Below are 23,424 nucleotides of genomic sequence, written 5' to 3' on the forward strand. Positions count from 1 at the left end.
AGTCCCTTATTGTGAAAGTCTCCTTTTTTCCTGAACTGTCAAATTCAAAAAGATTTTGTTTTATATTCCCAAACATATTTAAGATTATATAGCTGTTTTTAGGCAGCTGACAGACATTTGTAAGATACTGTATGTAGCAAAGATCAGATGAACATACCTAAAATCCTGAGTTGTGTGATGGTGCCGTGCAGACCGTAGAACATCCAGAGTGGCCTGGAGTTATCGACACACAGCTGCATCCCTGCACTGATGCCATTATGGCTCATCATGACCTCCCCATCTGAGTTCACCACAAAGCCCAAGATATCCCCACTGTGGAGTGGCACCGCCAGCCGACACGCGGCCCAGAATTCCTTGCGGTCAACCAGGGACTCTGGGTTGGATGGGAGGTCACTGGGCCTCAGGGTGGCGGGGTCACATGATGTCACACCATAAGAAAGAGAACCAGGCCGCGTGACACCTGCCTTCACCTTGATAAACACAGTCTCTGAGCAGCGCATCGGCCGGCTGGTGAACACCAGGGTCCTCTCGTCACCACGGTGATCCAGCCGTGCAACCGTGTGCTTATCCAGCACAGTTACATGGATGCCGTGCATCGAGTGGAAGTGTAGATCAGTGTCCAAATGGCTGGGCAGCAGCGAACACTGCTGTGAGTTTTGAGAGTTTTGGGGCACATGGCAGGAGTTGGAGCTCAAGGGTTGTAGCCGTTCCTCTTCCTCATCATCTTCCTCCAGATGCATCTCCTGCTGCTGCAGGCTTAGGTCACACAGGCTGATGGAAAGGCGAGGGTCATCGCCATTTCGCTGAATAGAGGCCTGGTGGGCGGCTGCAAAAGAACGAGGACGCAGGCAGTCCAGTGGGACCATCTCACTGTCTGTGGAAAAAAAAACAGGAATGTTACGTAATCACTTGTTTGTGTTGTGTTGAAATAGAGAATTCAATCTGAACTAACACACAATGCCTTTTTTCCTCTTTTCGTTGAATAACATCATAACTTTGTTTGGACGGTGAATAAAGCGGTTACATTTAAAGTACTTGAAAGTGGGGAGGAAGTGTCCGGAGAACAAAAATTAATTCATACACCCACTTAGTATCCTGCGTATTCCCATGTACAACACTGGTTTGTTTTATATTCACTGTCTGCAAGGTGTTCATTCATCATACCTGCCACTGTAAACAAATGGTGGCTTCTGGCTTCTCCGCTTTATAACATATTCATTCTAATACACTCTCTGCTGTAAGGCTTGTAGTTCAGCAATATGGACAAATATGTCAGTGTTTACATGTTTAGAAAACACATCAGGACTTTAAGTGGGGGGCATACCGTAGCTGCAGGCCAGTGGTGACATTACAGCTTTATGTAACACTGAAGAGATAAGAGATGCATATGAAGCCACTGGAAGCCAATAAAACTCAGCTGTGTTTGAGCCTCTCTCTGTCTTTAGCTCAGAGTCCTGTCATAATAAGCCACATTTTCTTACTTATCGCACTACTCTTATCTTCACTTTCATGGACTGTTACGAAAAGTGAGAGCCTACGGTGTGAAAATGCAGACATTTTCCTCGGCCATTATATTCAAAGATTGGATTTCCCAAAAGGCTTCTCTTTAACGACAGCACACAGTGGGTTTCAAATAGCTGTAATGAGCCGCCACGAGTCATAGGTGTTTACATAACACAGTGTCTCAGCAGTAGTGACTTAATGTACTGTATTCTACCTCTGTCCACTGTTAATATGTTCAATTATGTGTTTGGATGCTAAAAACAGCTTTTTTATCTCCGATCATTGAACGGGAAAGGCATTCTAAAAACTGTATCACATGTCTGCTAATGCTGTAATGCTGTGAAGCCCCCCCCTTACAAATAGCTCTTCCTATGCTAATTCTGCTCACTGTAAAATAGAAGGCACATGGGAAAACCATTTCAAAAATGAAAACAAGAAAGAGAGCGTGCCTTTCCATGCACACAGTCGGTACAAATGGATCTGCATCGTGGCACGCTTAGGGGACACACTGCCAAATTTAACACAGCCCTCTAACACGGGCTAAAATTAGCCTGATTGGACATTTGAGGAGAGCGGGGAGGGACAGGCTGAAGATGAGTGACATGATGGCTGAGTTGTGTGGCTCTTAGCCTCTATCCGCTTTGGGCTTCCCCTAAGGGAAGTGGATGGAGGAGGAGGAGAGGATGTAAAATAGGGTGGGGTGGACACTTGAGAGAAAGGGCATACCTCACCAGCTCCTCTTTATCACACAAAGACAGCACATCTCCGGCCAGTCACTGATAAACTGCTTGAACTTAATTACTTCCTCAGTCAAGAGTGTCCACAACCAAGTATGAGACTCTTATTATTAGCAGCCTTATCATCTTGAAGGCAAAGTTAGCCGACTTTGGGACACGAGAGATAATTTCTATTCCTGCTATTATGGCTTCCTGCCGTTCACAGTTTCTGTTTTTGAGAGTGGCGCAGCAGTCAAAACAAGCTGTGAAGAGAATAGTAACATTACAAGGAAGTTCCTATCTTTTGTGGGGGGGGGGGGCATACAAGGGATAAAAGAAGACAAAACCATGAAAGTTAAAGACGTGAGCCAAATAAATATGTATGACCTCTTCCTGAGTTTGGTCTCAAAGGATTCTGGGATAGAATTTCACACATAAAACATCTACCAAATATGAAAAAAAGCATTGAGTCACTGAGATTACACAGCTTGAAATTACCCCTGTGCGTGCATGCACAGAGGTAAAGAACTGTTCTCACAACAAACACACAGCAGGGACATGACTCCAGCAGTCCTGTTCAACCTGTTCACACTTTCTGTATCATTCAATACAGGGATTCCCAAACAGGTTGCCAGTACCCCGGGGGCTGCTGGGTGGGGAGTGGGGGGTTATGTGAGAAGATTGTGACTAATTTAAAAAAGAAAAAGAAAAAAAAGAAGAAAATTACAGTTTGATTATAAAACAGCCAGGTGCAGATTCAGCACAACACCACAGGTTGTGATTAAAACTGTGTTAGCAAGTGAGCACAGAAGTTGAAACAGTTATCTAAACATGAAGGGTGTAGTTGAAGGAGCTAAAAGTAATGGAGAAATGGTGGAAATCTGTGACTCCAAGTTGTGCAAATGAAAACATAATAAAAACCAACACAAACACTGACAGTTCAATTGTATGAAAAAATATTGCAATTACATCCACTTCAGTATTATAAATAATTAACTCTACTGATTGACTGGGCTGTAGGGGGTTTGGAACCACGGACTTGACAGCAAATAATCTTCTTATCTTTTTGCAGAAATCTTCCAAACTCCTCACTCATTAAAATGTCACTCACACACAGACAGGTGCAGTTTCGCCTTTTGTTCTGAATTATGTTGGAAAATTAAGTGTAATGCCCATTGAACATTCTTTTTTGAGTCTGAACATTTGGTGACGCTCCAGCTGTTTTACAAACGCATGCACTGAAAATAGCAGTGATTATATTCTCCTTTAAAATGTTAAACTTCCAAGTCCTTGAGGCTTTTGAATAACAAGGCAAAGTCTGAATAACTTTTTTTCAGGCGCGTAAACAATACAGACGTGATTAACTGCATGGCTGAAACTCCCCTAGTAAAATTAAGTGGTCTTTGAACAGCTCCAGAGACTCAATCTCAAGAGAAAAGCTCTATTTAAATAGAGGAACGCATACCAGACTGACACTGTTCAGCAGGGTCAATGGATGGCCTCTTGGCTTTACTTTGGCTTTTTAGTAAACATTACAGCTGTGAGAAAAAAAGAAATCAGAAATCAGACTCGCTCAACTGTTGCTGAACATTAGGCAGGAATTTCTTGGCTTAGGGGAAGAACACACCCATGCCAAAACATACACCTGCAGAAAAAAAAAGTACTGTACTTCAAGTACAGTTTCAGGTTTACCTATTCAAACAAGTTGCAATGTTCAGAAACACTTCACACAATCTGGAAAAACCAGTTCTGGAAAGTAAACATCATATTGGCAAAGGAGGATGTCAAGGATGTCACTGTGAACACAAGCCACAATGACAACTAATCTATTGCGGTAAAAAAGGCCGTTAATAAAAATGCGCTGCTGAAAGAAAACAGCCTGGCTCCACCTCGTCTTGAACTGCATTTCAGAGAGGCCTGAGAGTATTACAGTACAAAGTTTTTGATCTAAATCATTCAATTCAACTCAGGATTTTTATGTATCTTATGCCTTTTTTAGTCTTGTAAAACTCTCAGTCAGACAATGGCATGGTACGGAATAGACAAAGAAGGGTTCACTTTATTCCTTGGCCTGGTGGAACAGGATTAGGAGGCTTTTGGGGGTTTTACTAAGGCTACAACCTCTATACAAGGTTAGCTGCACCAATAGTGTGTGTGCGTGTGTATATGTGTGTGTTTGGGGATTTGCCCTAACTATGCATGCCTAAGGGGCCTATCCTGGGGTCCGTCTAGAATGAGTGAGTGAAGTCATCTGTCAGGAGAAAGTAGGTTGGGGGGGGAGGTTGTGTGTGTGTCCCAAAAAGGAGAGGGATGAGCCTTCGCTTATCAAAGGAAAAAAAAACATAACAGAGAATGAGCTCCAGGGGGAAATTTGCATTGATGGGCTTTTAAGGAGTGGTATCCCGGTCAAGATAATGGCACAGGAATATGAGTGTGAAGCAACAGGAGCTAAAAGGCTAGAGGGGTGCTGTGATATCGATACACAGGAGAAGGCCGACAGTTTGAGTATCTGAGATGCCATGTGCAATAGGAGCCACATATGTGGAGTATTTGAAAGATCAAGTCGAGTCTCTGGTTTGGTGCCAGATGTTTCTTAGTTTCTGGACCATGATCATGGAAAGAAAATGGGAAATGCTGAGGTGACAAATGGCAGTAGTGAAAATGACGCCTATAGCGCCTCAGGGATTTCACAAGAGCGGTGTTTCCAAGGCCGGTCAAAAGCCACTTCTGAACTTGACTTTACTAAAGTGTCTCTACATGCATTAAACACCACTAACTGTCACACAGCACTGCTTTGAAGCTAACGCCCTTTTTTAAACAAATACATGTCTCGAGTATTTTCAAAGTGCACTTGTGTAAACCTGCCTCTGAGGAATTACATTTATATACAACTCATTTGAAACTGCCAGTATGTTTTAAAAAGAAACACAACTGTGACAAGATCATGTATTCTATTAATATAATGAGGAAATGTTAATTTGCTTATTTGGCAAGTTGCAAATATGCTAATACTGAAAGTGTCAGAAACTGACAACATATTCTTTTGACCACAGTCTTGCAGGAGAATATCTATTAGTAGTGACTACAGCATTATCAAGCTTTTTTTTTTATGGTTATGTTGGGAGCACTTAGTTAAGGTCATAGAAAGATTGTGCTCTGGTTTTACACAGAAGGAGTTCGCAGTGACTTCAGATACAGTGTTATTAAATTGAACCAAAACCACCATGTTTCCCTAATCTTAAACAAAGTGCTTTTGCTGCCTAAACGTCTGGTGTAACAGTTGAGCTCTTTGTACACCCGCCACACATCTCAACTACCTCCTGGTGACTCTGCTGCTATTAATAAATGTATCCAGGCAGGGATCACGTATGTTTTATTTTACTTTTTACTTCAGTATATCTATTTTCTGTGAATTTATACTTCTACTCCACTATATTTATGAAGCCCAGAGTTACTGGTGGAAATTTAAAAAAAAAACATGAAAAAAGAAAAAAACACAGTGTCTAGTTGTGGCTCGTTGTCAAGTTCCCATCTAAACTTGGTTAGTTGGTTTGATTTAATTAACTGTACGGCTAAAAATTCACAAATAACAGCAAAGACTTGAGCAAAGTCTGCAAACTGAAAACAGACTTATCAGACCTTTGTTTGTTTCTTCTTCCTTCTACCATTAATCATCTCATGACCCCTCAGATTTATCTTGTGACCCTCCGGATGGTGGCCAACCCCCTAGGTCAGGAACCACTAGACTATACTGTGTAACTTTATACAATAGTAAAACACTACATACACATTAACATACCATTAACAATCTAATAATGTCATATATAATTATTCACGGGGGACATTTTACTATTAAACAAGTACTTTTACTTTTGATACTTTAACTCCCTTTTGCTGATAATACTGATCTCAAACACATTTCACCAATTATAGATTCATCTCATTGTTTTGGTCAAAGCAATATGAAGAGAACCTCTGTGAAAACTACAGAGATTTGCACACTAACACACACAGAACACACATTCAATACCCAGAGCACACAGTCACATCTTCACTGGGACTAGACTGTGCTCATCTGAAAGTGATTAGCCTCTCTGAAGGCTTCCCCCTGTACAGCCCAGCTCCCAGGATCCAGACCTGACAGGCTCCATTATGATTTCTATTTTGATTTCTCTGCAAATCTGTTCGATTCCATCTGGGCCGATTAAATCCCAGCTGAGGCACAATAGTCTGTCCAGCGGCATTTATTTTGGTTCAACAAATCAAATAAATTCCAAGCAGTGAGATCACTTGAAACAGAGCTCTCATAAATACATAGACCCTAATCCCGATGTGTACATGCTGGCAGATGTTAGGTCAAAGGACAATCCTCCAACATTTTAGTTTATACCAGGCCTCTCATTTCATTGTAACCAACTGTCTGACAGAATGACTTAACTTCAGTTATAATAAGGGTCCAAAGGAGAAATAAATCAAGATACTCAGCCAGATTTGTGCATGACATATCAACTATAACATCTGCAATGGGGATGAGGATCCTAGTTAGTTTTTGTTCTAGTTATAGCATTAAAACCAAGAGGACTGAGCAAACGGAGTTACACATAAAACGAGTGCAATCATTTTTTTTTTTAAATATCAGCAATGGATCAAATAATTGTGTGTAATGTGTAAGGAGCTGTGTGAAACCCACAGAGAATCATCTGCAGCTCCACAGGGCTTTATACTGTCTTTTTACTCACTGTTTTGGTTCATTCTTACCGCGCTCGTCAGCATCGTTTTTGGCCACAGCAGGTAGCTGTTTTCAGTGAAAAAGCTCTAACAACCCACTGTATCCTACCTGCTCAGCACCAAACTGCAGGTAAATGTAACTAGCTACTATCAGAGCATAATAGAGCGTTTAACAGTTAAAGGGATAGCTCGGGTTTTGAGACGTGGGCTTGGCGAATAAGGTGAGATACAGAGCCGCAGAGAGACACGGATCTGTGGAAAACTGTTGACCTCCACATATTCACCTCCCTGGCCTTAGATCAGGAGGAGGAGGAAAAGGGTGAAATGAACACACACCTCCTACTAAGATATTGCTCAGTCAAGTGCGATTTTTCATAATAGGCAGCATTAAGTAGTCGCCCCAAATCACATTTGATTGGATATTTTTAGGTAACTGCCCACAAGTTCAAGGTGATTCATCAAATATATGTTTAAATTTAATAGGAAGAGAAAAAAGATGTATTTTGATACTAAAATACTCAAAGATTATTTCAACAAGAGATAAATGAAGGATTAACACAAAAACATGGAGTTACAACTTGAAAAACATGTTTTTTTCATTTCACTGTGTCTTTAAGAAAGAAATGGTGAGTGTTAAGTGGCCATAATGTTGTGTAATACCCCGACATACAGTTATGGTTCAGTGTGTGTCTTGAAGACTGGAAATCAAGCTCGTCTAGCCCTTAAGCCACCATACTAAAAAAAAAAAATACCATAGTAAAGACAATATTTCTGACAATATTTCATTGAGTTTGTGAATCTCTTAATTTATTTTTCTCAAGCCATTTCTTGGTGTCTGGCTCTGCCCTTGACTCACACCAGCCTCTGAGGCACTGTTACCATGGTTGCCTTCATCTAACCTTTTTCTCCTGTTGATTACAGCCAATGTACTGCAGATAAAGAAGGCTTATTATCTTGATAAATGTGAACCACTATCACCATTCATTTTCTTCTTCCTCTTCTCTTTCATTTTTATTGGACACACCACATATCCATAAGATGTAACTGCTCCCACCTGAAATTTGCCTCCGCCATGTGTTTATATTTATATCTTTAAAATAAATATGTGTTCATGTTGACACATCAAGGACATTCACACATCGGCATCTGTATGCTAAAGATTAACAGCCTTTGCACTGGAATTTAGGTAATCTAAGTTAAATATGCATCTCATTTCCACACTATATCCTCTAGTCTAATGATTTATGTGCAGTACTAAGCATCTGTATCGAAAGGAAGTAAATCCAGGTGTGAAGCTGCAGACGTCAAACAAGATGAAACTACTACCAGATATTCCGGATTTGAATACATCACATTTAGCAAGATGAAAAACAAAATCTTCTATTCCTGTTAAATAATGCATTGTGGAAGATGAGATTCCACTAATACCAAGCTTAAAAACATTACTCATGAAGACTGTAGCATGCATGGTGGAATCCTTAATTTGGTCATTTTTTCGGAATGAATGTGACGGTACTACACAGACACAAAAATGGTTAGATTTAGCACATAAAGCTGTGACTGGCTGAATACTGAAGCGTATAGTTACAGCTTCGGCAGCGAACATGGCGGTGCAAAGACTCAAGCATCACAAGCTTCACAAGCGTGAAGCTACGAGGGACAATTTACCTACTTAAAATGGACAAGGTTACCACAGCCATGGGCAACAATCATTTCTCGCTGTACGATTTTTACCCAAAAAAGGTATCAACATGGGCCTGACTGGTCCTCTTGACCTGAACATGAGCTGCAGGCTTCAGTAATTTCCAAAAGAGGAGAGCCCAGGACAGGGTCCATAGTCAAAAATCTTAATGCAACTATAATCAGGTTTAAATGTCCAGTCCCTTGAAAAAGTACCACTTTTCATATGATTTATTAGTGTGATCAGAAAACAGAGTGGGAATGTTGAAAGAAAGGGAGGAAAAAGAGAGCGAGAGGCTATAGTATGATTCATGATTTTAGTCTAACTCTGCCAAAAGAATTCTGCTCAAGGAAATTACTAAATGTTTATAATATGGAGACATTTAGCATCTCTCTTTGCCTTTCTTCCTCACTGTCTGCTGTTTGCCTTTGGCTGAAAACGGACTTATGACAGATGACTTTGCATATTGTTGTTACCATGCTGAATTTCAAGTTTATTGTTTTTGGAGGATTTGGCTGTAAGCAGCAGACCAGAAATTCACATAATGGTACAACATCCATTTGCAGTACTTTGGTGTAATCAGACCCTTCAGGCCTATCATGTGTCTTCATCAGTCACAATTAACAAAAGAGTTTAGTTGTGGTCCCTTCAGCAGCACCGTAGAAACAGGGAAGGACTACACATACACATAAAGATACAGTACAAAACTGAAGTTTTACTTTGTAGTTTACATTCTGTCCTTCACTGTGTTGTACTGAGCCATTTTTACCTGCATTGTTACCAGGCTGACCCTACGCTGTATATCTGGCCACTTGTGTCAGACTGCACCTCTCTGCCCTCTCTATATTTAAAACCATTTCATCCACAAATCAAAACGCTGTGAAACTCCACATAATCTATGTTGACAAGTGAAACAATAAGTGAGATCTGTAGCGGGTTGAGCGTGAGCGTTAGGTGCACTGAGTGAACACGGACAAAAATAGACACAAAGAAAGGAAAGTACAGCACAGTCAGCTTCAGACAACCCAGCGTGTTTGTGCAGTACAAAGCCTTTCAGCATTTCAACATTAACTCTTTATCTGTTAACAAAACCGGTATGAGTCAAAGGTACAGTGATCTTTAACAGCTAACAGTTTCAGTTCACATGATAATAACAACGTATAATGGCGTCAGATTATGTAATACAGTACAAAGAAATATTGCAAATGTTCATCAGTGAATTTAAAAGAAGACTAACAGTCTACAGCCATTCTCTGTAAAGCTGTCCTGCGATACAACAGTGCTTAGAGCTAAATGCTAATGTCAGTATATTAATTAAAATAATAAAAGTAATAAAACTATTCTGATGTTTTATTAACTTTCAAGTATAAATGCCAAATATTCATCAGATCCAGTTCAGGAAAATTTGGGTGTTTGGAGAGCTGCTCAGGGAAAAGAAGCTATTTGATGACATCACCTTAGGCTTAGGTAAATGTTTTGACATTACATAGACAAAAAAATGAATCAATGAATTGGGAAAATTATCGACAAAATAACCAGCAATGAAAATAATGATTAGTTACAGCCCTAATGCTGATGTTAGGCAGGTTACCATGTTCACCACCTCATTTTAGCATGTTGGCATGCTAAGGTTTGCTAATTAGCAAATTAATTAATAAATTAAATTTATATTTTGACTTGATGGTGATGGATGAAGGGGGACCATGTTTACACCTTATTTCATGGAATTAGCTGACGAGACATTTTACACATAACCTCCTGGTGGCGCTATATAAAAATTCAGTAGACCACAAAGTCATAATCTGCAAACCATGAATGCCTCTATAAAATTTGGTGCCAATACCTTTATAGTATCTAGGACAGGGGTAAGTGAGAACTATGACTTGTTGGTGGCGCTTGATGAAATGTCAATGTTTGTACTTTGTCATGGAAATCCATACAATAGTTCTCGAGACATTTCTGTAAAACAGAAAAATTTCCACCTCATGATGGCGCTACAGTCAAAGTCAGACTGTGAGTGTCTGTACAAAGTTTCACTGACAGCCATCCCACATTTGTTGAGGTAGACCGTCAGGAGTGACATTGTAATCCATAGAGCCATGCCAAAAAATCGCTAAAATCTACATCTATGCAAACTGTTTTCAAAACCATCGTGTCCCTCATACTTCTTTTAAAACTGTCCCCTTGGTCCCCAGAGCTGGAAATGTTCGTGATGTCTCTCAGAATGTTCGTAAACATAGAAAGCATACAGCCGGAGGTTCCCCCCACCATGATGCTTTACAGGCCTAATGCATCGCAATGCCGTGTGCAGAGATGATTGATGTCAACACTCTCCCCTTAATCACCTGAGAGGTACGCCGCCTCTTGACAGTCTGGCAGCCATTTTGGATTCTTCTGTAATGACTGGAGAGACAGGTTGCAGATGATGTTAGCTGATTCCGGTCTCACGGATCACTACCATTCTGTCAGTGATTAAGTGACTCATCTACCCCTAGTAAACAAACCCCCAGTAGAGCATCTTGCATCCATCAAAAGATGCCTTTGACTCGCTCCGCTTATCTAACTTGGAAGGAATCCATCATACCTGTACAAAACGGTGGATGCTGTGTGGTCTCTCGGGATTTGTCCCATAAACAAAAACATTCTGGTAAGACTGCAGCCATACATGTGTTAAGGGAGCAGCATTACTTTTCTGACTGCAGAGAGGTATACCATTCCCATATGTGTTTCACTTCTGGGAAATACAGTACAACTGGAAACACTTGCAAGTTATTTGTGACCTGATTTCTGAATCTTCTACAACTTGATATAACTCTTAAGAGTTACCAGTAGCCAAAAAATGAAAACTTACCTTTCAAACTTGATATTTTTTTAAAATATAGCTGTTGGGAAATGGTGTTTTTTTGAGATTTCTAAAGCCAGGTTTCTTATAATACTGCTCAGAGAAATATAATGAAGTACGTAAACACAAACATTTGTGAAAATACAGCTGACAATTTAGCTTTGAAAACAGTAATGCTGCTTGAGACATATTATACACTTGAGGAAACCTTTTGTCAGTCCCTCGAAGGGCTAATGTGTCTCAGCTGCAGACGCTCAACAGCACAGGCCGTTCTGTACAAAACCCAAGCTGGGCACTTTAGTCTTTATTGATAGTTGCATGAGTAGGACAAGTGTGGTGATGTAACAGATCTTTCTTAAATTGCATAGGCAGCATTGTTGGTCTGGACAACCCCCGAGGCTGAGTTTGATTTCAGCAGATTAATTTAGCTTCCTCTCTTACGCAACACCATCTCAGCTTTCAAGCTGTCTCACTGATCTCAGGCTCACCTTTGACTCCTTGCATGGGTGGCTAGCTCCTGAACTGCACTCCCTTGATAATAGCTTAGAGAGGAAACAACACCGCTCTTGAAAAGATCCTTAAACATCAGAACAAGACCTGATAGCAGAAAAACTGTTTGGCAGCAGGCTGCATCGAGAGACAGCGCAAGTGAAACAATAGCAGCTTTGATGAATTCCTTAATATAGCATGTAAGGTTGTAAAAGATCAAACAGACACAAAGGAATCCTGTGGTGCATGTGTATGATGCAGATTAACCACAGGCTAAATAAAACAACAAACCTTTGACTGTAGCAATGCTATACTGCATTGGTTTCATAGTAGGTCATTGCTACTGAATGAAAAGAAACAACTTCAAAAACGAACAAAAAAAATGCCTTAGACAATGATGCAACATTACCATGTGTTCAGAATGAATTTAAAAGACTCCGCTTTTAAAGAAATGTTCACCCTAGAAAGGATCACAGAAACTATTAGTTCAAGCAAGACAATCAAAAAACATTTTGTCAGAATAGCGATGATCCATTGTGGCTGGCAGTTCAGTAGACGTTTATACTCAGGTGGCGCTTCGCACAAACATTGTGACAGTTACGCTGATGTGCGCTGACATGTGAGCAGGGACACTTTTATAATTAATCAATGAAATATTAAAGGCGAGGAAGCTATTCACAGAAAGGATATGATCAGATACAGTTATGCTCACTACTCGGCTCTTAAAATAAGAGAGCGACGGCTGCTTGGGCTGAGCTGTCGGCTGGGGAGTGATGTCACACAACACAGGCATGGTTCATCTGACACATAAAATGGTTATAATGTTCTGGGGAAGTGGAAATCTGCCGTCACTATTTATTTTCTCAACAAAAACTCAAAGGGGAACCAGCGATTACTTTAATGAAGTTGGGGGAGTCACAAGAGGCAGGGTTTATGATATCCCGACTTTTAGTCCCTAGTATGGGTCAAACTCCAGAAATGCTGGATTATACACTTCCCGTACTGCAATTAAATCTTTTGCACTCAGCATCTCCAGTTTGTAATTAGTAATTTGTAATTAGTTCAATGCAGTCTCAATCCCAAGTTGATATAACCCTCATGACACCGTGGTTATCCTCATATTTTCTCAGACTTTAAAGTGGACCTCCACTAATTTTACACATCAAACACTAGCTACAACTAGCATTAACCCATCCAAATATCCATCCAATCTGTTGGTGGTCGAGCTGCATTGTGGGTATGCAATGTAGTCACTGGGTTTTGACAAGGAAGAAGAATGTGTTGAACAAAAAGAGACAATATCAATGGTTTTGCTTTTTTTTTTAAGAAACTGTCCATCATGAGACTGACAGTGTTACACAAGGCCAATACTAAATCAATTTTGGACTCCTATTAGGAGTACACTTTTAAAGCTCCCTTCAGAGCCATAGAAGACGTTATACAACTGTTTCACAGGCTGAATTATACTCTTGGTGACAAGTAAACTGATCTCCCTCCATAAAATTGGTGGAGAGCTCCTTTAATAAACATAAAGCCTAACAAAGCAAAACACATTATCTCACTGACTCAGCAATTCATATTACTTATGTCAACAGGTTTATCACAACTCCTTTTCTGTTATATTTTTACTGTCTTGCACATTTATCACAAAAGCCAAATCAAGGTCACCTAACCAAGCCATTCTCTACGCTCTATAGCGCTTATTCACAGCTACACGCTCCATTTGTCTCCTGTAAAAAAACAACTGCAGCAGATCTGTAATTCCCACCTGGACAGATTGTGTGATAACAAGCCCACAACAGGTGAAATTTGGCTCAATTTATCAGCTGGTGTAGCATAAATTTCAGACCATTGTGTAAGCATCATTAAGAATCAAAACGCACCCTTCTGTTAAAGGAAAATACGCACATGTGCCAGTTTGCAACACCAGACTTTGATGTGTCCGCCCATATTTCAGAGACTAAGTGTCTGCTGAACTGCAGCCAACTGCTGAGACAATACAGGGCCTTTGAGATATACCATGCTCTTGAGTAGTGACGTTCTCAGACTATAGAGGAAAGCTGATATTGAAGTGATCCTTCAGCTGACTGAGGGCCGAGGCTTTTCGGTTTAAGCCATCAATGTGGGGATGAAGGTGATCAATGTGGGAAAACCAGAGTAGAAACAGTGGGATTTAGGGCTGTTGGCCTCATTCACAGGCATAAAGTACAACTAAAAACGGCAGAGAATCTTGTTTTTAATTGTAAAATGGAAAGATTCATGTATTGTACCACATAGTTTGCTGAACGTTACTCTCATTTAAACATATGAATCTGACTCAAGGGTGACTGCAGGGGGATCACATGTCACATGAAGTCAAATTCAGACTTGGATCTAAAGAGTGAGACATTCCACTGGTTTGATTGTCTTGGAAAAAAGCACCCCAGACATGTCATTACCTGACATCATCCCTCCTCTTGTCTGTCCTCTTGGGATGGCCAACACACTCCTCTTGTTCTTCGACAAGAGCTGTGTGCTGCTCAGCACCACCAGGCCAGTGAACCCCAGATAGTCGCACTCTGGCGCTGGATACCAAACAGCCCATCATGAGATAGCACGCTTCTCGTTGTCAAACACGCCGCAAGAAATGAGGTTAAATGGCACTATCTACACAATATGGGAGCCTCTTCTATTTTTATTAACGGTGCTGACAGCCTCTATTCTTTTGGAGAGAGGCGGCACAATTCTTGGAAATGGTTATAAATAAGTATTGAGGCGTCCACAAGGATTCCTATTTATCTATTTAGCATAGTTTTACATTGTTTTCAAAAATTGGAGACAGCTGTTTTCATCGTATGATGTGTTTCATAAATGCATCTCAATCTACAATCCAATCATTCTTCAGATTATTCAGTGCTCTTAATGATTGGGAAGGACCTGTTTGTTCTTAATTTCTTTGATGTAATGACCCTTTAAACAGCATGGAGAACTTGTTAAACGGATCTCAGACATTCTGAAATTCCCCTATAAGGGAAATTTCTTTGATACTAACAACCGTGGTAACTGTACAATCTATCTAATCTCCCACCATCTTTTTCCATTGAGCTATTTTGTGGGTGTGGGAAAAGTAAGGCCGCCGTATGTAACATCACCTCACACCAATCGCAGTGAAAAAGAACATCAGATGCAGACAATTTCCAGTGGGAAAGCATGATAGTAAAAATTACCCCGTGCGAACAAAAAACAACAACAAAGAAAGCCAAATACTAGTGCTAAATTTGCAATTCAATACAGCCTCAGTTTCTCAGTAATGGACCTGGTTCTGAACACGTTACTCACCTAGCAGCTGAACCCCCCTGGTGAGGCCGTAGACGTCTATGAGAGCCCACAGAGGTTCAGAGACGTGGACCCCGCTGAAGAACAGCATGGAGCTGGAGTCGTTGATTCGGTAAAACACCCGCCCCTTCTTGTCTACCCAGAAGGAAATGACGTTTCCCTCGTTGGAGAGCTCTTCGGGCAGAGCCTTTGCCCAGAAGCCGCTCTGGGAGACCAGGTCAGGGCAGGCGTACTTGGGCAAGGTGTCAGGGTTGATCCTCGATGGGTCTTTACATGTAAAACCAAGACGCAGGGCACCGCTCCAGCAGCACTGCTTTTTAGTAATCTGGGGAGCACATATTTTTAATCAGTGGAGATAATCAGCTGAAAATGAATCTTTAAGTTTGGTTTTCTCATTATTGTGTGAACTATAAGTTGAAAAAGATCATGCTAGCAGCACTGTGAGGCTGTACAAAGAGGTGTTTTGGCTCTCTCTATTTTAATGAGTTGGCATGATAGCATTTGCTAATTAGCACTGAACATAAAGCACAGCTAAGGCTGATGGAAATGTAATTCATTTTGCGGGTATTTGTTAATATACCAAAGTATTTGATTAATTAAAATTCTGACCTGATGACAGCACTAGATGACACATTAAGGGTTCACCATATTCATACAGCTCACCTCGAGGGGGACATGACACCTGAGCCAAATTTCAGGGCAATCCAATAGTTGCTGAGATATTTCATTCTGGACCAACATTACCATTCTCAATGCCAAGCTGCTAGTGTGGCTAAAAACAACACATTTGTTGTTAAGCAAACTAAAACTAGCTACTTTGGTATGTTTATCACCTGCAAACCATTTTTGTCTTATTTCGAACCTCTGTTTACTTTGCATTCACCGCGCAAGATAACAGTATTCCTCACATGGCAATGCTTGCCCTGCTCTCTCACTTTCGAGACATAGATGGCCTGATAGGTGAAGTGGAAACTTGTTCTAAGCTGCTGCTGCTTTGGCCCACACAAGAGCAGAGAGAGAAAAGAGAGAAAATGAAAACAGGGCAGCAAAGAAGGGGGATGAAGAGAGAGAGGAGGGGGCGGGGGGAACAAAACAAAAACACAACTGAGAGAGAATGAAAGAGAGAGAGTCGGGACTTTACTTTTTATCACAGTCACAATTAGTGAGTTCATTTCTCACTACTCTGCTGTACATACTAATATTAAAAAAGTGCAGTGTGCACTAGTCTTGAATACTGCAGTATCTTGGAATCAGTATACAAGAAATTGGTGCACAGCATTGTTTTGAATGAAGTAATGATTTTTACAGGAAATGATGGGAGCCAATAAGATGACTAATGTTGGTCGCGGTGCATCCCTGGTGGCCGCATAATGTTTTTGAATTATCATTGCGTATTGCAGATACAAAACTCACATGCATCAAATTTGATGTTTGTTTTAAATAGTGAAACGTGTCAGCATGAGAAAGAGGAAATGGTTTCATGTTTTCTTTTATAAGTAGTTCTCACACACTTGTTATACATCGCATCATGTCACAATAGTTTTTACATTAATCCCTCAGAAATCTTTTGATTTTAATTACAAATTAAGAAATGAATGGGTCACAACTGACCCAACTTGGCGCAATACTGCGTTAACTTTACCCAGTACTCATGGGTAGAAAACCACCGAGACACAGGGCTGTTTGACCCAGTGTTAGTGTTATTTTCATATTACCTTTATACTTTGATTAGTCATCCAAACTGGTTTAGGTATGGTTGCTAGCCGTTATAATATACGCTAGCTATTTTTAAACTAAATGCCACTATTTGTCACTGATTGATAATAATGTGGGAACCATTGCAGTTTTTAATGTTAGATGCACATTGTTTGTACAACTAACAATACATTTGTGACAGTTTTAAAGCAATGCTTGAGCTCGTTGTGTCTCACTGGGTGAAAATAACCACACTGTAGTTTGTGTAAATAAAAAATGACACAAACACTGGGTTCAGAACAGCCCACTACCTACAGTAGCGTCTTGTTTACCTTCAGTCGAACTTGCTCATAAACAGCGATAGGTCTGTTGCTGAAGGTGATGGCGTTACAGAAGCTGGCCTGTCTCTTGACGGTCCTCTGGGACATGTCCATGACGATCTGCGAACCCTTGGTGCTGGGGTGGAAGAGCAGAGGGACGGAGGATAAGCCTGCACATGGCTGTATGGGCAGGCAGCGCTTGGGCTTGTGGTGGCATCGGTGGGATGTTGCAGGAAATGGTGCGTTCAGAGAATCTGTGTAGAGAAGGGAAAGCGGTTGCTTAGTTTGGTCCTCAGGTGGGGAGCAGAAAAGTGGGACGCAATTCATACAAAATCCCCAGATTTTAGATTAAAAATATTAGATCATTATCATCATTAGATTAGATAGTCTGTACCACCACCGGCTTTGTTTTATATAATGCACTAACATCATGTCACATGTAATTTCCTCTCATGTATCTTCCCTGCTCCTGGATCATCCAATTAAGTAAAAAAAGGCATTAAAATAATTTAATACTTCTGTTCTCTTTCCAGCTTCTCAAGGTAGAACAGTACAGCCACACACCTACTGTGCAGACACGTACAATGTGCAAGGTAAATTACATGCAAAAATGTCCTTGAATGGAAAAAAAAAAAAAAAAAACCACAAGGGCACAATTGCTCCCATGGTTATGTAATTACGGAGAACAATACACCTATGAGAGGTTCATACAAAATGCTCTAATTTCAGTAAATGGTCATTTCCAGCAACACCCATGGCTTTTTGTTATTCTACATCTTGCCAAATTTTAAACTGCTGTGTGTTTCATTTGTGGTTTGTTTCAGACTCTGCCGGAACACATTTGGGGAATTGTAAGTAGAAAGTGGTAAAGAAAGCAGGAGGAGGATAAAGAAAACAAAATGATCAGCTAACATGTAATGTGCAAACAAAGCTCTTATAATAGTGAGGCGTGGCTGTTGTATGTTATGTCCAGTTGTGGTTTTAATGAGAACATATCAATCACAACATACCTTATCAGAATTAAAAAAAATAAAAATTAAACACATCGTATATACAATATCACTGCAACTAAATGAGATTTCACAGTTTTCATTGTTGCTTTGTTTGTAAGAGGAAGTGGCAAAATAAGAGCAGACCCACAGGAGAACATCTGACTCAACATGTAGCTGAGGTTTTACATTTTCCCATGCAGCCCTGTGAATCATAACTACTCCCACTTACCATAATAACTAATAGAGCCAAACATCTTTTTTTTTTTTCACATCACATCTGTCGCTCTGGGTTTCAGACTGATAAAGAATCTGCTCAAAGTCATCATGAGCCTGATTTCACACTCACTACCCTTCATTGGGAGCAACTCTCCCCATTTTTGTTTCCACATTTCTCTTTGAAGCTCAACGCCAAGGTCACTGTGGTTTAGTGGAGGAGGCAGTTTCTCACAGACATTGCGTTCTCATTAAACGTAAGGCAGGGCTGTTTTCAAATTGAGCAAATATCATCTCTTTTTATAGTTTTCTGTCCTACAATACTTTTGTCCTCACTACAGTGACATTTCAACACCATAAAATCTAACCAATCTGCCAAGCCTGGAAGCCAAACAAATAATTTAGGCCTAATTAACACTTCTTTGTCCTTGAGAACTGCCTGTAGTTTCGCACCTAAATTTGGAAGACCGCGTGGAAGCTGCGTGTGTTTGACTCTTGCTTGAGTCGACTGTATGAGCCTTTGCTGAAAGACAGCTATTCTGGCTGTCCAATGAGTGACCTTGGAGGGTCAAGAGGTTTATAAAGTACCCTGGAGACAAATCAATTAAGGCTGTCAGGATTGGCAATGACTGATCATATGACTTCTGACACCGTTATAAGGTCACCGTCCAGGGCAGAGACGTGTGAAAGACAGAGGTGTGAGCTGTGGGTGAAGACATGAAAATTGTAGAATAGCATTAAACTACAGATAGTCTCCATTAGGCAGCATTGTCACATATTATTGCAGCATCTTACCCTTTAAATCACAATCAGGGAGGCTCTGCCAAGTGTTCTGGGCTCAGTACAGTGTATTTGTTAAGATCTTCACATGCTCTTGTCGCTGTAGAACAATGCCGAATTGTGCTCTGTGCACAACAGCGGTCTTAAATGAAGTCATAACAAATCCTTCAACCACATTGCATCCATGATGTCATGTCAGACGTGATGTCTTCAGGAAAAGAAAGCAAGACTGTATTGTACTCCATCAATAACCAGGCCCAAGACTGAATAGAGTATTTCCTGAGGTCTGAAAACAGAAGCAACACCTCACAGGCCTCTGCAGGAGCTGTAGCAACACTCCTGCTTTACCATCTAACCAGAGAATCCAATATCTTCTTTCATTCTTGCAACATTAATACCATTTCTGCTGCTGTGAAATTGAATTCTCCAGTATTTTTTTAAGAGCAGCTTTATTTTCACTCCCAGGCAAGTTGGAACAAGTTTTTACAGCCTTCAGAGCAAACAGAAGGCTGTATAAACCATGAATTAAGTCAAGTAAGTAAATAAATGGATAAATAAAAATACCACATTTGATTTACTGTAAATGAAAGTTCGGTTCCAGCCAAAAGTGCTGATGATACAGTGGCTGTTGAAGTGTGTTTAAAAAGTCGTGCAACCTGACGGAGATGTCAGGGTGAACAGTGACCAGAGCCCTGCCATGATAAAAGAGAGGTGCCATGACAAACGTCAGATGAGCAACTTAAGGAAGGATAATGTTACTTAATGCACCACCGCACACAATGTGACTGCCTCTGCTGTCATTAATTGGAAAGGACAAACAGTGCAGAGACAAAGAGTGGCCCTGGCCTGTGTCACCTGGCCTCCTACGCTCCTCTGTGTTGTATCCCCTCAACAGACGCCCTAATGTGGTGTGACGTTAGTATGGCGGAGACGAGCACTCACAGGCAGCAGCATCAGGAGCCAGAGGGCATGTGTATCTTTTTAGGTTTTGCAAATATGTCATACTTTTGTGTGGTTTCAATAAGAGGTAAACATTTATTCTCAAACACTTCTAAGGTTTTAAGTGTCATCATGTACCAGACCTGCTACAGTTTATAATTAATATGGTGACATGCTATGAATTATGAGAGTATCTTAGACTATAGAAGATGTTGTACACGAGCTTACGGAGGCTTGATAGTCACCCCAAGGAGCAGTTACTTCACAGTCAGGACTCAACAGTACTGTTCAAACTAATAATAATTTTCTATCCATTAAATTCGGATTATTTTCTCATTTGATTGATCGTAGTTTTTCTCTAGAAAATAGTAAAAAATACCCTTCCCTACATTTCCCAAAGCTCAAGGTTACGTCTTCAAATGTGTCATTTTGTCTGACTAACAGAGCATAAACCCAAAGAAATTCAATTTTCTGTCAGAGAGGACAAAGGAAACCCAAAAACTTTTAAATCTGAGGAGCTGGAAGAATTTTCAAAACAATTGCTGATTAATTTTATATCAATCTGCTAATTGATTAATTGACTAATCATTGTAGCTCTAATTTAATCAATGCTGCTTGTTTCAGAGATTTTTTCTTAATGAGGAGATAACACAAGCAAAAAACTAAAATGCAAATTTAGTTGATAACACAATTTAGTTCATAATATAATATATAAACGACACAACACTTTTCACCTTTTTTGAAAATAGTTGAACTTTTTTGCTAAGGCCACGCTGTGACGCCTAAACGTCAGTAACACAATTGTGCATGTTCGCCAAATGTGGAGAGGTGAGAGCTGAATGATTCATGAGCTCTTGAGCTGGACAGGGGCCCTGACACATGACAGGGATTATAGATATTTACATTTTTGGGCCCCTGACTGAGCTCTTGTCAGAGGGCCAAGAATTTCTAGCAGCGCCCCTGCCGAGCACCTGTATTGTTATTTCACACCAGTGGCCCCTCACAATGAAATTGGAAAAAGGACTATGTGTATTGGCAATTACAACTCAAAACCAAAGTTTCATTATACACTATATATGTCTGCTTTACAACCAAATGAAATCATCTCATGTTATATTGAGACATCTAGTTATCAGTGAACATGTTTGTCAATAGGCTGCAACTAATCATTATTTCCATGCAGCTGCCGATACAATCTAAAGCCCAAAGTGACTTCTTAATATTGCTTGTTTAGTTCAAACCACAACCCAACATATTCAATTTACAGTTAAATGAACCATTAAACATTTTCATAATTGACAAGTTGGATTGTTTGGCTTTCTTTTTTTTTCCTTGAAAAATGACTTTAAATATGATTATCAAAAAATTTTCTGGCAATCAACTAATCAATTACTCAATTAATTGTTGCAGCTCTTCAATCGATACACTAATGTTTAATACAACTTTTATTTTTAAAGTTATCTAGTGTTCAACTCATTATATTTGAAATATTGCGAATAAGTTTAATTGTACAGTGCATGCTGTGATTTTGTTTCAGTCAGAAAGCAAATGAAAAGGACTTAGTTTCTCGCTCTACAACAATAATTGTGTTGCAATGAATACACTAAACTGTAGGTCTATCAGTTGCCCAGAAAGTTGCAAGAAATAATAATATGAATCGTCCAATGCACCTGTTAACTGCCATCATTTCAGACACGCATATATGATCACTTGATAGCCACATGAGTAGAAAGATAGAGTCATCAAAGGACATAAAGTTGTGGCAGCATGCTGAGTGTGATCACTTTTCAACTGTTGGCCACAAAGACAACAAGTCAGGTCAGAAAAGTTATGTGGAGCCTTGGCTGCCAGCTTGATTCACTTTGACCCGTTTGGTTGCTTTTATACTGGAAACAGGCGTCAGGGTGAAGTGGAACAAGACTGAGAAACTTGCATCTGTGTGGAGTTTCTATAATTTCATCAAATTTTTGCAAAGCACGACTTCCTGTCCATATCCTTTTTATTCAGAGCCAGTCGTGACTTACAGAAGGTGGTGAAACTTGGCTAAAGCAGCTACTTTCACTTCTCATTTATTTTAGGGCAGCCAGGACGCCTACACTTTCCATGCACACAAGCTAGAGGCTGCACAGGCACCACTCGGTTATATCGGCTTGTATTATATTATTCATTAATATTAACAATCAATACAGGACGCTGTGATGCCAGCTGTTCTTACCGTAGATGCTATTTCTGGTGATCTGACCTCCCATGGCTGGATGCAAGGTGCGTTCACCTCTTCTGTAATTGCCGGCTGGATCCACAATTATTTCACATCCAGCTGCGTCTCCTCAGCGGCGACATTATGTTATAAGGTCGGCGACGCCGTTCACCAAAAAGTCCCGACGGTGATTCAAGCTCACGCCTCATCGACATGAAGCAGCAGCCAACAGATACAACGCGCAGCGGCTCCCTCCAGTCCGCGCACACATCACGCTGAAATTAACATAAAAGGTGGTAGTGGAGGTGGAGCTTGCCAGGAATATTAACGCTGTAGCTACCAAAGAGGGGATTTAAGGAGTCTCCACGAGCTGTAAATCACAATTATATTCCTATGGACACGTAGAGGACACCAATCTACCTGTAATAGATACATTTAATACCTGAAGTGTCTGTGCTGCTGAGTTTTTTTATTTCACATTTTTAATAGTCACATTTTTCCTCACTTTCTTCAGTGCCTGTAGTTTTTTTTTTTGTAGTTGCTGAAGATGCACAGCCCTCATAAAACAGGTTTTGTTGGGTATATCCTCCCCACCTGTTGAATAACTTGTTTGCTGCCCCTATGCTCCCTTTCAATCTCCTCTTTCTCTTTCACTTTGCAAATGCAGACTGCTGTTGTCTAGATAAAGTAAAAAATGAAAAATAAAGTAGATTCATATGAAGAAACTCAGGCATTCTCAGAATCACTTGAATCAGCACATGGGGAAAAATAAAAAAAAGCACAGAGAAAAAATCTACTGGCAGCAGGGTCTAAAATTTATAACCCACTGGCAGAAACCCATGGAAACCCCCTTTAAAGTCACGTCTAAAGGAAATGAATGAAACTGACAGATGATGTAAAGATGTTACACTGCACAGTGGTTCTTCCAACCACTGAAAGTCTATGGGATTGTTGGTTTATGTTCATCTAAAGCTGCTATGTTTAGTCAACATTGCAGTGTTTCAAGATTTACTT

General features: G+C 40.3%; 1 protein-coding gene across 1 annotated transcript in view; it reads right to left on the reverse strand.

Moving 5' to 3' along the window:
• Positions 1-22,654, reverse strand: part of neurl1ab (neuralized E3 ubiquitin protein ligase 1Ab) — a 31,886-nt gene extending 9,232 nt beyond the window's left edge. Inside the window, exons 1-4 of the mRNA XM_056394561.1 lie at positions 22,429-22,654; positions 17,302-17,543; positions 15,278-15,599; positions 158-874 (exon numbers count right to left, since the gene is read on the reverse strand). Coding sequence (XP_056250536.1) covers positions 158-874; positions 15,278-15,599; positions 17,302-17,543; positions 22,429-22,462 — 1,315 coding nt within the window. The 5' untranslated portion in view covers positions 22,463-22,654. The remainder of the gene's footprint in view (positions 1-157; positions 875-15,277; positions 15,600-17,301; positions 17,544-22,428) is intronic.
• Positions 22,655-23,424: the final 770 nt, after the last annotated feature.

The sequence above is a fragment of the Seriola aureovittata genome, chromosome 14 (assembly GCF_021018895.1).
Source record: "Seriola aureovittata isolate HTS-2021-v1 ecotype China chromosome 14, ASM2101889v1, whole genome shotgun sequence".
NCBI lineage: Eukaryota > Metazoa > Chordata > Actinopteri > Carangiformes > Carangidae > Seriola > Seriola aureovittata.